We start from the raw sequence: 13,956 nt of genomic DNA, 5'->3' as shown, positions 1-13,956 counted from the left end.
GACAATGTAATACCCAGAAAATTTTATATTGAATGATTTTAGAGTGTTGTTTGTGTTGTACTTTTGTACTGTTTTATTGTTGTTAGCCGCCCTGAGCCCGGCTTCGGCTGGGGAGGGCGGGATATAAATAAAATTTATTATTATTATTATATTTCTTCAGCTCAAAGAAGGGCATAGCTACAAAGCAAACACCACTGGAAAAGGTTTTGTGCACTATATAAAGCACATCAGGGTGAGCTGTGTTATAGACTTTGCAGATCACGCCAGCAAATAAGAGTTCTGAGAGCCTTCACTGTAATGCCACTCACCAGTATATGTTACCAGCGCATTACAGAACATTTTGAAGTGCGTAACGACAAATGCTTAATTTCAATGGCATATTAGTTTAGAAGAACCAAGCAAAATTAAGTTTTTATGCCAAATATTAACCCTAACCTGATTATCAGGCAACAGCTATATTAAATGTTTTATTCAGCTGCTCCTGTTTCAGATGGAGGAACCAATATCATCAACTTAATGTCTTCTCTTTATTACTCCTATTTATTTGGCAATACCATGTAAATGTGGAAGACAGATTTCATTAGAGCCACGTTTCCTCAAGGGTGAGGCAGAAACCATCTAGCTGACTGTAAAGAGTTTAATAAATCTGCTGTCAATAAATCTGGATGTCAACCATGCACTCGGCCGGGGAAGAGATCACACAACTGGACTTCAACTGTTGCCTCCTCGCTAGCTATAAGAAGCATTTGTCCCAGTCTCTGATCTCCATGAGCTTGAAAAAGCAGGGACTGAACCTTTCTGGATCTGCTGACGACTCTGAAGAGGAAAGGATGAAACTGGTCTCCAGCTGGTGCTCAAATATTGTAGTTTAATTTAGTAAAGATTGCCCAATGCGTACAGACCAAGGTCTTCCCCAAGGGCAAAGACTCTTCAGGGAAAAGGTGGGATAAAAATATAATAAATGATTGATTTTAATAAACATGATTCCTGGTTTGGGCAAAACAGGAAGCTACTATCTCATTGGCAACATAGGAGGAGTGAATCTGAAGCAAATGCAGCTCATTCATAATAAACCACGACTTACTGTTATTTATGTATTTAAGAAAATTTGTGTGCTGTTTAATTGCAAGGAAATCTCCATTAAAGATGTTTACAAAAAGAATAAAAATATATGTAAAAACAGTTAAGAACAACTATTTCACAAGAATAGACCACGAGGGTCATCCAGTCCAATCCCCTTCAATGCAGGAATTTTTTTGCCCAAGGTGGGGCACGAACCCACGACCCTGAGATTAAGAGTCTCATGCTCTACCAACTGAGCTATCCACAGTTAAAACATTCAAAAATTAAAACCACCAATAACCTAAAAACAGATTAAAGCACACGTCAACATTCCAGATATCTGGGTAGGCTTATCTAAACAAAAATATTTTTAGCAGGTGCTAAAAAGCTGCTAAGGGCTTTATATGCTAATAGCGACCCACTGAACTTGGACCAGTAGACAACTGACAAGCAGTACAGATCTCGGAGCACAGGGGTGATATGCTGACAAGGTCTCACTCCTATCAGCAATCATGCTGCAGGATTCTGCACAGATCAAGCTCAAGGGGAGCCCCATATAAAGTTCATTGCGGTAATTGACTCTTGAAATAACTAATGCATGATGTGCTGTGGCCAGGCTTTCCCATTTAATGCAGCCAATGCCGAAGTGAATACCACAAATGTAGATTTTTCATTCTGTTCCTTACTACATTCCATTTATAGACTTAAGAATATCCCCAGTTGTAATGCCGTAAGTAAGGAAACACAACTGCTGTTTTGCACCTACTTCTAAAGGGCAAATGTGCAAAATGCAAGGTGCAATGTTGAGGAACGGCCATAGCTCAGCCGCAGAGCATCTTCTTTGCAGGCAAAAGGTCCCAAGTTCAATCCCCAGTATCTCTGGGAAATGCTCCCTGTCTGAAGCCCTAGAGCGGGGGTCAGCAAACTTTTTCAGCAGGGGGCTGGTTCACTGTCCCTCAGACCTTGGGGGGGGGGCTGGACTATATTCTGAAAAGAAAAAAAATGAACGAACTCCTATGCCCCACAAACACCCCAAAGATGCATTTTAAATAAAAGGACACATTCTACTCATGTAAAAACACGCTGATTCCCGGACCATCCACGGGCCGGATTTAGAAGGCAATTGCAGAACTATGCAGAACTGGCAAAAATGACAGAAAGACTAAGAGAAAAAGACAACAGAGACTTTGAAAAAGATTGGGAACCATTCGTATTATATTTGCAGAAACAAAGAAAGGCAATCGACTTGATGGCAGGATTTAAATAAACATTCACATTATTCGCATCAGAAAATGTTTGGAAGATACAGTGGTACCTCGCAAGACGAATGCCTCGCAAGACAAAAAACCCACAAGACGAAAGGGTTTTTTGTTTTTTGAGCTGCTTCGCAAGACGATTTTCCCCATGGGCTTGCTTCTCAAGACGGAAACGTCTTGCAAGTTTGTTTCCTTTTTCTTAACACCGTTAATACAGTTGCGACTTGACTTCGAGGAGCAACTCATAGAACACGGTGTGGTAGCCTTTTTTGAGGTTTTTAAAGACTTTGGTGATTTTTGAAGCTTTTCTAAAACTTTCCCGACACCGTGCTTCGCAAGACGAAAAAAATCGCAAGACGACAAAACTCGCAGAATGAATTAATTTCATCTTGCGAGGCACCACTGTAGTGAAATAAGATGATGTATTTAATTTTATTTCTATGTTTTCAAGGTTTGATGTTATGTTATTAATAACTTTTCCTGTTGAGAGGTAGCAAAGCGGGTGAAAATAGAAACCAACCAGAAACACTAGTTGGGGGAAGCCTTGGAGGGGAGGGAGGGAGGAATATATAGCAAATGTTAAGAAATTGAGATGTATGTAATGAAGGAAAATGAGAAATTAATACAAGTGTTTTTTTAAAGGCAATTGGGCCACATCCGGCCCCTGGGCTTTAGTTTGCCTACCCATGCCCTAGAGATCTGCTACCAGTCCGTGTGGCCAGTACTGAGCGAAATGGTCCAATGGTCTAACACAGAGAAAGGCAATTTTTTAATGTAAAAGTCCTGTTTTAAGTATGCAGCATAGCAACCAATCCCCAGACCGTATTCTTTGATTAACAGCTTGATCAACTACCAACTGTCCATATGGAAAATGCTCTAGGAAAGCTGGAAGATGCCAGTGTAAGTAAACTAGTTTGGCAGTTAAAATACATCATTAAAATTCATAACTTATTACTGTCACAGTATCTCAGCTTACAGGGCTGTTTAAATGAGAAGAGGAGCAAGGTCACTTGTAAAAAAAAAATATATTACATTTCACAGTTGCACAGCCAACTGAAGTTTACTATTTAACAGTAGCTGCACACAAGTCAACACGGCGGCATGCCTGAAATATCAATTGCAGCCAATATGGCCATATGTGAAAATATGTATCAGTCTAAGTGGTTGTGAGCGTTCCTCATTTTGCTGAGTTACCCGCAGGGATTTAGCATCTAAATTTCACGACAGGTATAACGCAGTTACTTTCTGTGTTGCGCACTGACACTGAACAGATGCTCCCAAGGCAGCTGCTTGACTACTGCTTGAAATATAATTGAAGGCACAGGCATTCATTATGAGATTTCATAAACACACAAGCTTCCCTTCTGATACATTGAAAAGCGGTTTGCTTTGGGGCGGGGACAGGCAATTAGAACTCACAAGTGCTTCCAGTTTCCAGCAATCAAGTTACAGCTTTAAAATGTCAAACATCTCTTCTGCACAACTTCCCTCTCCCCTAAAAATAAAGGCACCTACAGATGGGGAAGCCGTGGCCCTCCAGATGTTGTTGGAATACAACTTCTCCAGTGTAGGAAACTGGGATAGAAAAGCTAGGAGCTAAACGGCTTCTGGGACCTGGGTGCAGGGCACCAAAACAGAATGTCTAGTCGCCACTGCGGGGGGGAGAGAGGTTGGCAACACTTTTTATTTATTATTTTGATAAGCAGAACTAATACGCAATTCACATAAGTGACACATTGTTAAAATCACATTTTTAGCAGAAACTGTCAATACATGTTTCATTTGGTGTTTACAATAAAAATATTGGTACCATACTTCAGTTTTCAAAACACGCTACTCTTTATTGTTAAACTCCTTAACATATTGTCTATCCTTAACATACACTTTGAGGCTTCAAAGCACATACATTTCAGTAATCCTTGAGTGTCAGCCAGGCGCAAAAAATGAAACCCAGACTTTTTGAGGTGCTTGCAAATGGAGAATCTTTAGGCACAAAATGCGCTAATTTTGAACCCTGCAACTCCCATTAACTGCCCACTGGCTAGTTTCAATAGAAATTGGAGTCCAACATCTGGGGGGGCCAAAGGATCCCAATTCTAATATTTATATCATGGTGGTCCAACACAACTTAAGTGAAGCTCACAGGTAGAGCACATTCTTCGATTTAATTCCTGGTAAGGTTCAAAAGATCTCCAGGAAAAAGTGCTGAGAAAGGAACCCCCTTTGCGTTCAGTGGAGCTTAGTTCAAAGATAAAGGCACATCAGATTGCAGCCTAAATACTTTCATATAGTTCAGAAATAACAAAGAAACTAGATCTTGCATTCCATGAGCTATCTTTTCCATAGCGGCAGTTTGCATTATTTAAGCTACTTGTCTCATTCCCTGCAGTTTTGCTGAGCTTCAGAAGCAACACACTTCTTTAAAGTATGTTGAAAGCCTAGTCAAAAGCAAGCCCTTGCCCATTTTGTCAGTCTGCACTAAGGCAAACTCTCCTCAGATTAAAAGGAAATGTAATCTGATGACGCAGGGAGCATGTCTGAGGACCCCTGTTCATGCTCCAATCTGTGGCCCTTCAGGTGCTTTTGGACTCCTGCCCCCATCAGCCCCTGCATGCATTGCCAATTGTCAGGGACTGTCTGAGATTGTGGGAGCATCTGGTAGACCACAGGCTCCCCATCCTTTGTTTACAGGATCCAAAAAAGCTAAAAGTTTCAATCCACTGTTTTTAATTGCTGTTCTTACGGCGTTTTTTTAATTCAGAGTTTGTGTTGCTTATCTACCCAACTGGGAACCAACTGGTAGAAGAGCCGCATGCAAATACAAACACAATTTGTTAACAGAGTATTAAAACCACACATTTTACACCCAGACGCAACAGTATTTACCACTGGAACAAAGACACACTTTAAAATCTTTACTGTGCCACTTTAGCAGAAACATACCAGATGTCCACTCAGTATCAAAGCAATAGTATGAAGTGTTCTTTTCATACGCTGCGGTGTCTTCTGCTGTTAAGACTATTAATTTTCTCTCTCTTTAGGACTGAAAGAGGGAAATAGCAAAGTAAACCAAAGTTGACCAAAATGCCAACTAAACAGTACAGAGCTTGAGAAAAATCAGTGGAAGCTTAAGATTTGCTAAGGTTACAAAGGATATTTAGCAGCTTTGCAACACGTTTTAAAAACACAAGGTTCGTGAAGTGCAGCCAAAGCATCAAATTAATTGATATTTAATGACTAGCAAAGAAGTACAGTACAAATAAGGGAGAGTGTTTAACCTGAAAAACTTGCTTTCTTTTACAATGTCTATTTAGCAGACCCTCCTCTGGCAGATGGGGGGCGGGCAGAATAACCCGTGGTACTCCAAATGGTATCGGACCAGAACTTCCATAAACTGTAATGATTGGTCAGGCCAGCAGATGATGGGAGTTGGGATTCCAATAACATTTGGAGGACCACAGGTTCCTCATCCCTGATCTGACTAACAGCAGCCGGAAGGAGTAGAGAGAGGACTCAGGTGAACATTAGCCTCCCAGGACCATGAACAGATTCCGTTACTCCCAAGAAAATCAGTTAAAGAACAGGCTAATCTCTCTCTTCTTGGGAATTCTCTCTGGGCAGCAGAACAACAATATTCACAAACAACTTGGACATACTTCTTGGATACACTTCATGGGAACAGTCATTGTGAGGACCTCATAAACACATTTGTTTGTAGTTACAGGTAAGTAGCCGTGTTGGTCTGCCGTAGTCAAAACAAAATTTAAAAAAATTCATTCCAGTAGCACCTTAGAAACCAACTAAGTTTGTTATTGGTGTGAGCTTTCGTGTGCATGCATGGTATCTGAAGAAGTGTGCATGCACACGAAAGCTCATACCAATAACAAACTTAGTTGGTCTCTAAGGTGCTACTGGAAGGGATTTTTTTATTTTGTTTTGACATTTGGTTGTGTTACTGTGAACCACTTTGAAGAGCCATTAAAGGCAGCTGGAAAGGGGTGTACATTAGTTTCATCTAAATAAAGAACAGGGATCTCAGGGAATTCCCCAGAGAGGGCCACTTTTCGGGTGCCCTCGGGTGCCACTGGAAGTAGCCCAGTTTTAGGTTGCTATGAAATTAAATCATGCTGCTGTTTGCATGCATTCTATCCAATGGCTGAACAGTGCCCAGTGGAAATGTATACGTCAAAAGCAGCGTGTGACGATTGTTACACAGAAACAGAACAAGATACCTGACTTTTGCAGGCTCCACAAAAATTTACCCAACCAGTGATTTATTTATTTATTTGCCAAGAAAAACAATGGCTGGTTATTTAGGACAGTCATGTCAAATAATGATACAAACGTTACCAAGTTTTTATCTACCGCATCCTTGCGAGCAAGAAAAGGAGTAGAAAGCAACTGCTGTTGCCACAGGGAGGCCTCAAAGAAAGCGGAAAAACTATATACAGTACTATTGAAATGTGACTAAATGAAAATATTTAAATAAACAATCACGTCTACAGTGAAGTCTACTGGCATTAAACTTCAGGAAAAACATGAAGGCCAATAACATTACATTAGCACACAATGTAAGAGACATCCTTGATGCATTTAAAAAAAAATGCAATCCAGCTCCTGCAGAGAGTGAATTATTATGCCTACGGCCATACATGCTCCAGTCCCCAATGACTGCCTCACTGCTAACCATCTTGCTTTGCAACGCCCATCCTCAAAAGGTAAGGAGACCCAAATCCTTGAATTCCATTCCATAAAGACGGAATGGTCTCTCTGCTTTCACAGCACTTTTGAGGACCGGAAGGTCACTGTATGTTGTGGTCCGTTTATTTAGGCCCTGATGGAACTGACAAATCGAATGATGAAAATATGAAAATGATAACAGAGATTTGGAGGACAGGGGACGATGTAACTTGAACAACACACAATAAGATTGCAACAATCTACTTTAGAGACTCACTGTCTTCTAAAGAATGTGTGAAGCAAAACCCTACACTGAAATTTTGCAGTTCCAAAGCAGAGATCAGAAGAAAACATAAGCAAAGGGAGGAAAAATAACAGCTATATTGTCCAGATTTACTAAATGGATGCAGTAGTTCCCAGCTTCTGTCATCTCCATTTCCTAGTGCCTTTTCCCATGGATCAAATATAAGATTCTAAGCTGATCAGAGTAAATTTGTTAATCATCCCATACACATTGATCACACGGGCACATACATACAACAATGAGTTGTCGTCCGTCTTTGTCAGAAGGCTACTTCCGGCTTCCAAAGAACACACAATCATTGGAAGGCCTTCCACTTTCCCACAAGCCCAACCCTTAAAAGGAACTGATTAATTGGGAGGGGGGTGCTTAACACTTTCATTAGCTGATTGTTGGAATTAAAAAACCTTTTCTCAGCACTTCCCAAGATTCACAAACATCAGCACGCCAAGGAAATAGTGCTACTTGCTATCATAAAACTAAGACTGTCAGAAATAAGACAAAAGGAGGATAAAATGTCCCAGAGGACTACAGTAAGCCTCTGGTATCAGGTAGACTTAACTGCATGTCAACGCGGTGAACTCCATGGCATTAATTAAATCTATTCTGGTTGTTGTACCCTCTAGCACTGCAATTTACGTCCTTATTTCAGGAAGTTCACCCACACACAAAAAGGTTAGCATTTACAGTTGCATCAGAAAAACTAAACACCAGCACCAATGAAACCTATGCTGACATCCCAGTATAGCCTCAAGTGGCTGCTACTCATTATCACATTTACAAAGCAAATAGTGATCCAATTCAGATTCATCAAGCTGAAAGGGGGGGGATCAATTCCTTCAGCAATATATCTCACCATAACAATGTATCTGCTTTAGTACAATTAAGAGATGGCAGACTAGCCCTTATTTCTTCAGGGTCAAATATGCAAGTACATGTCTAAAGATGACACAGATGTTGTCTGACCACAGTTGAGACAGTTTTTGGTATCCAACACACACACACACACACACACACACACACACACACACACAACCTTTATTTCAGGTTCAACTTCTCTTTCTCTAGTAATGCATTTCCCTTGTCTATTCCCCTCTGACTTTCACTCCCTATCAGGGCAATATAATGCAAAAAAAAAAAAAAGGTTTCAAGAACTCTAAGCTCTCCAAACCCAGGTTACTCAAGCCAGAGTACCTCTTTTTAGGTAGAAGTAGTCAATGCAATACCCTCCATACATTGTTGGGACTACAATTCCAATCATCTCTGGCCATTGGCCACTCTTACTGTGGCAGATGGGAGTTATAGCCCAACAACATTGCCTATCTCTCTGCTTGTGCAGTCTCTGTCCAATTTTCTTCCCACACACCATACTCCAAAAATTTCAGGGCAGCCCAGCTGAACCTCAGGAAAGAACATTTTTCAGGGGATGCATAGTGAAGGAAACTTCTGTTGCCCAAGCAGTTTCCATTCACACAAACTCTGGATCCAAACCACTACTTTCAGCCCTGTTCACACTTGCCACATCTCAATCTCAAGGAACAGCTTGGACTGACTGCCCTTTATGGATAAAGGAAGAATTGTTCCCCCACCCAGAGTGATGCTAGTTTTCAAATTTCATTCCCCTGATCCTTTAAAAATGATATTATCTGTGCAAGTCTAGTGTGCCATCATACGCAAGGAACATACACCAATTTTTGAAGGACTAAATAGCAAGCCTAAACACAATTTATACTCACATAATTCGCCAGTGTCATCTGCCTTTCATCGCTTATCTGATGCGCAGCCCTTCCAAGCTGTTAGGATAATTGTTTTCCTACTTTTCTGTAAATTATCACAGATGCCATGCCAGGATTGCACATTCATTTCTCAAACACATTATGAGGCAGAACCTCCCATTAACAACAAACAGTGGAACATTATATTTATTTTCAGTAAACTCACATTCTACACAATAACTGATTTTCAGCTGCAGCTGAATGCAGTCTAGATGTTGAATAACTGGAGCAGGCTAGTGTCATGATGGACCTATCTTCAGACAGAGGATTAGACTTGATAACCTCTGGGCCTTGCTAACTGACTTGCAGCCAAAGTTCTCAAAGCCACAAGGATGCAGTAGAAACTTTAACAATGAAATTGCCCCATCCTTCACCCATACATTCTCATTTTATGATCAAACCCCTCCCTCATATATTTGCCCACTCCATCACTGGTTTCCCCCAACAGGGTTTACTGCATCTCCTACCCTTCCAAGGAAATGGCTTGATGACTCTGTGTAGTAAGGGGTGAGGAGTTATTTCTCTGTTCCCAAATACAAGAAGAGCTATGCTGGATCTGGCTAAAGGTTCAGCTAGTCCAATATCATTTGCTGCCAGATGCACCCGGAAACCCAATAAGCAAGGCATGAAGGTAACAGACTGCTTCTAAAGTTGACCCCAGTACTCTATATTCTCTGGCATACTGCCTCTGGACCTGGAAGTTCTATTTAACCACTGCAGCACCACTGATTCCCTCGACTTCCCAGCTAAAAGCCTCCAATCTCAGATTTTATTTGGTAGTGTTTCAACCCTCCTTTCCACGGGGATGATGAAAGTATTTAACAAAATCACCAAGAGACAAGACAGCAAGCAGCAATTTTCCATGAAGAATCACCCTAGGCAAAGGTTATGTTTCTGAGACCAAGATCTGGCCAAATGGACACCTTCTCCTGCTCCGCCTGCCCCAGTATTTCGCCTCCTGCTCTTCCTCTGCTTCCAAAACACAAACAAGCCAAAGGTGCCCATCGAGTCCAGTACGTTGGTTCCCACCGCGGCCAATTGCTTGGGGAGCTGGAGTCCCCCGCCACGACCCTTGCCCCCAACCCCGAACTCCTCCTGTCCCCAAACACAGGAACAGTGTCGGGTCACGGTGAATGTCTAGATGCCCCGATTTCTCTCCCCGACCTCGTGGGGAGAGCTGGATCCAGCCCCCCCCCCGCTTCTTCCCAATGCACTTCGCCCGCCCCCCCTTCTTCTTCCAAAACACAAACAGACCACGCAGCGCGCAGCACCTCGGTCCCTGCAGCAGCCAGCCGCTTCGCAGATTTGGGTTCGACCCCACTTAGCCCTCCGGCTCCCTGCAGAGCCACCCACCAATCGCCACAGCGGCTGCAGCGTTTGTGCCTCCAGGCTGCCACCCCGCTGCCCTGAGCAGACCCGACCCGACCCCCTCCTGCCCTCCTCCCGCCGGCCGTCCTGCCTGGTCCTTCCGTGCTTTGACCCACCCGCGGACTCGCCGGTGTTGATCCAGTCCGGGTTCGCCAGGCTGGCGATAGCGAAGATGTCGGCGGCCAGAAAGAGGCATCCTGAGATGATGGTCAGTTTGTCCATGTCCTCCGGCTCCGGCCTCGGCCCGGCTTCCCAAGAGCGGGGCCCGGGCCGGGGGCTCCTCACAGCCGCGGCTCCATGGCTCGGCTCGCCTTCCGGCTCCGCAGCAGACGCGCTCGCCGTCACCCCGCCGCCGCCCTCAGGGAGCCGCTGCCACAGGAGCGGGCTCGGGCCCCCCCGCGTCCCGACTCGGGACGGCGCCGGAAGCAAAACCCGAGCAGCCGCCGCGCAACCCGGAAGCGAAAGCTCACGCCCTCGTCCTCATCTCTCCCCGCGCCTTTCACACTTTGTCCCAGACGGGGCGGGGCCTGCTAAGGAGACGGCGGCGGCGGCAGCAAGATCATTGGGCGGGGCTTAGAGCGGAGAGGGCAGGCTTCAAGGGCGGGGCTTCCTACAGGGTGAAGGGGCGGGGTTGTAGAGATGTAATACTGCGCGAGCACGTGAGGGGCGGTGCTAAAGGGCGGGGCGGGGCTGAGGCTCGCTTAGGGGCGGGGCTCGGCGACGGGGGAAGCGTTGAGGAAGGGGGCGGGGCTAGTCTATTTAAATAAATAAATATATTTATTTTTACTGAGGGGAATTTAATTGAGGAAAGGGAAAAGGAAAGTTGCGCTATTATTATACTACTACTTACGTACTAAGGATTTATATGGGTGCTGGAGCAAGACTTTAGGGGAGCCGCGTTCAAATCCCCATTCGCTACCTCTTTTCCTGTCCTACCTCACAGGGCTGTTGTGAGGGTAGAACGGGGGGAGGGGTATGAGACTCTTGCCAGCTGCCAGCTGAGCTTCCTGGACTCTCCTGGGCAAGGCGGGCCACCTAATACAGTCTGAAATGGTGCAGCCATATATTTTCCACCCCAGAGAGAGCAATACATAAGCTCAAGAGCGTGTGTAATGAATTTGCTAACTACATTTTACTGCTCTTTTACAAGTAGCCAGAAATCTAAATCTGAACCACTTGCTACCAAGGGTGTAGGATGCTTGGCCAATGATTGGTATTCTAGACTGCCAAGTCTAGCAACTCCAAAGCCACAGAGTTGTATGGATTCTAAAAATATATTTAGCCATAGCAACACCCCTTCCTTTCAATGGCCATCTAGAAATACACACCCATAACACTGGTGCAGGGAAACCTAATTGCCATGTGACATTTAAGCTGCAGACTGTCTATCCAGTTTATTTTTAAACCCTTCTACACAAATTGCAAGGTATAAAAGTGCCATATTCAAGCTGCAGTCCTGCACAGAATTACCTGGAAGTAAGTGCAGTGGAACATAGGACAGAACAACACATTAGCAAACAGGAAGGAGAGGCGCTCACACAGGACGATCAGTAAAAGGGGTGCTCAACCCGTCCTGCACCCACTAATTTTTCCTCAGACATGCTCCGCTCTCCAAAGTTATTCTTGTCCACCCCATTCCAGCTCAAGTCACTTTCAGAGCCAGGCTATGGAAAGTACCATGGGGGAAAACCCTTGCTCAGTAGCAGAAGACAGGTGTTAGTAGCTGAATACCCACAGTTCAGTTCTTGGCATCTTCATTTTTTAATCTAGTAGCAAGTGATATGTCCTCTGCTAAAGGCCCTAAGTATTGTTGCTACTTAGGCTGTGTACACACAACATTTTATTCTAGAATCTATGGAGGCTGGTCCAGCATACACACCTTTGAAGCACATTTCCCTGCACAAAGAATTCTAGGCACTATAGTCAGAGCTGCAATTCACAGCAACCCTTAACAAACTACAGTGCCCATAATTATTTGAGGGTGTGCTTCAAAGGTGCTTTAAAGGTGCAATGTATATGCAGCCTGAGTACTCGATTTTTCTACGTAGTCCACCCACAATCTATGAATATGATTTTTTGTTTTTCTATTGCATTGTTTTTGCTCCTGAAAAGCACATATTGACTAAGTGGCTTCATTCCAAAATAAAAGCTCATTTTGGATTGCTTCTGCATTACCCTGCAAGGTGTCTAGAACTTGTGGACATCCAATAAAGCTGAATGTTGGAAGATTCAGGACAGAGGAAAGAAAGTTCTTCATGCAGTGCATAGTAAAACTATGGACCTTGCTCTCTCAGAAGGCAGTGATGGCCACGAAACTATTTGACTTTAAAAGAGGATTGGACAAATTCATGGAGGAGAGGGCTATTGATGGCTACTACAGTGGTGCCCCGCAAGACGAACGCCTCGCAAGACGGAAAACCCGCTAGACGAAAGGGTTTTCCGTTTTGGAGGCGCTTCGCAAAACGAATTTCCCTATGGGCTTCCTTCGCAAGACGAAAGCCCATAGGGAAATCTCTGGGACAGCGGGGAAGCGCAGCGCGTCTTCCCCACTGTCCTCGGACCTCCTCCGAAGGCTGGCGGTGGGGCGGATAGACCTCCTCCCGCCGCCAGCCTTCGGAAGTCTCCTCCGAAGGCTGGCGGTGGGGCGGAGAGACCTTCTCCCCGCGCCAGCCTTCGGATGGCTGTCCTGAAGACTTGCGGTTTTCCTTCCCACCGCCAACATTCAGAATGCTGGCGCCCCTTCCCCTCTGTTCCCGTACCTGTCCTGAAGGCTTGCGGTGGGGAGAAAAGCCCTTCTCCGCACTGCCAGCCTGGCAAGCGGTTTCCATAGGAACGCATTAATTGATTTTCAATGCATTCCTATGGGAAACCGTGCTTCACAAGACGAAAAACTCGCAAGAAGAAAAAACTTGCGGAACGAATTAATTTCGTCTTGCGAGGCACCACTGTATTCATGCAGACTATGCTCTACCTCCACAGGTGTTTCTGAATGCCAGTTGCTGGGAACCACAGGAGAGGAGAGTTCTTGTGTGCTCAGATCCTGCTTGTGGTTTTCCTGCAAGCATTTAGTTGGCCACTATGAGAACAGGATGCTGGACTAGATGGGTCTTTCGCCTGACCCCGCTTGCTCTTCTTATGTTCTTATGTTCATTGGAGATTCCAAGAATCTTGGAATTCCACAGTACTAGTATTCTAAACTGTTACTAGGCATCAATGTCACCTTGCCTACCGTAGTGTTATCCCTTCACATGACACTGTAGGCTGGTGGTCTCTTCCCAAAAGGCTTTCCAGAGGCATTTCTCTGACCGTCTTTGGCTACACAGAGAATCCACGGAGGCTTTGTCAACATGGACCACCAGAGGTTTTCTGGTAGAAGAGGTTCATCTTATGAAAGAAGGCCATCTATGCAACAAACGTCATATGAAAGAGGGATGTCATCTGACAGAAGAAGTTCAACTGCCAGAAGGAGATCATCTGCCAGAAGACGGCTGTCCGACATGGGAACTTCATTTGA

The 13,956-nt window shown here is 44.3% G+C and overlaps 1 protein-coding gene across 1 annotated transcript in view; it reads right to left on the bottom strand.

Annotated features, from left to right (window-relative positions):
- MOSMO (modulator of smoothened) overlaps positions 1-10,889 on the bottom strand; it is a 44,733-nt gene extending 33,844 nt beyond the window's left edge. The window contains exon 1 of the mRNA XM_028705409.2: positions 10,559-10,889. Coding sequence (XP_028561242.1) covers positions 10,559-10,664 — 106 coding nt within the window. The 5' untranslated portion in view covers positions 10,665-10,889. The remainder of the gene's footprint in view (positions 1-10,558) is intronic.
- Between the last annotated feature and the right edge of the window lie 3,067 nt (positions 10,890-13,956).

Source organism: Podarcis muralis, chromosome 14, assembly GCF_964188315.1.
Source record: "Podarcis muralis chromosome 14, rPodMur119.hap1.1, whole genome shotgun sequence".
NCBI classification, from domain to species: domain Eukaryota; kingdom Metazoa; phylum Chordata; class Lepidosauria; order Squamata; family Lacertidae; genus Podarcis; species Podarcis muralis.
Note: the sequence above shows the minus strand (reverse complement) of the source record. Positions and strands in the feature narration are given on the sequence as shown.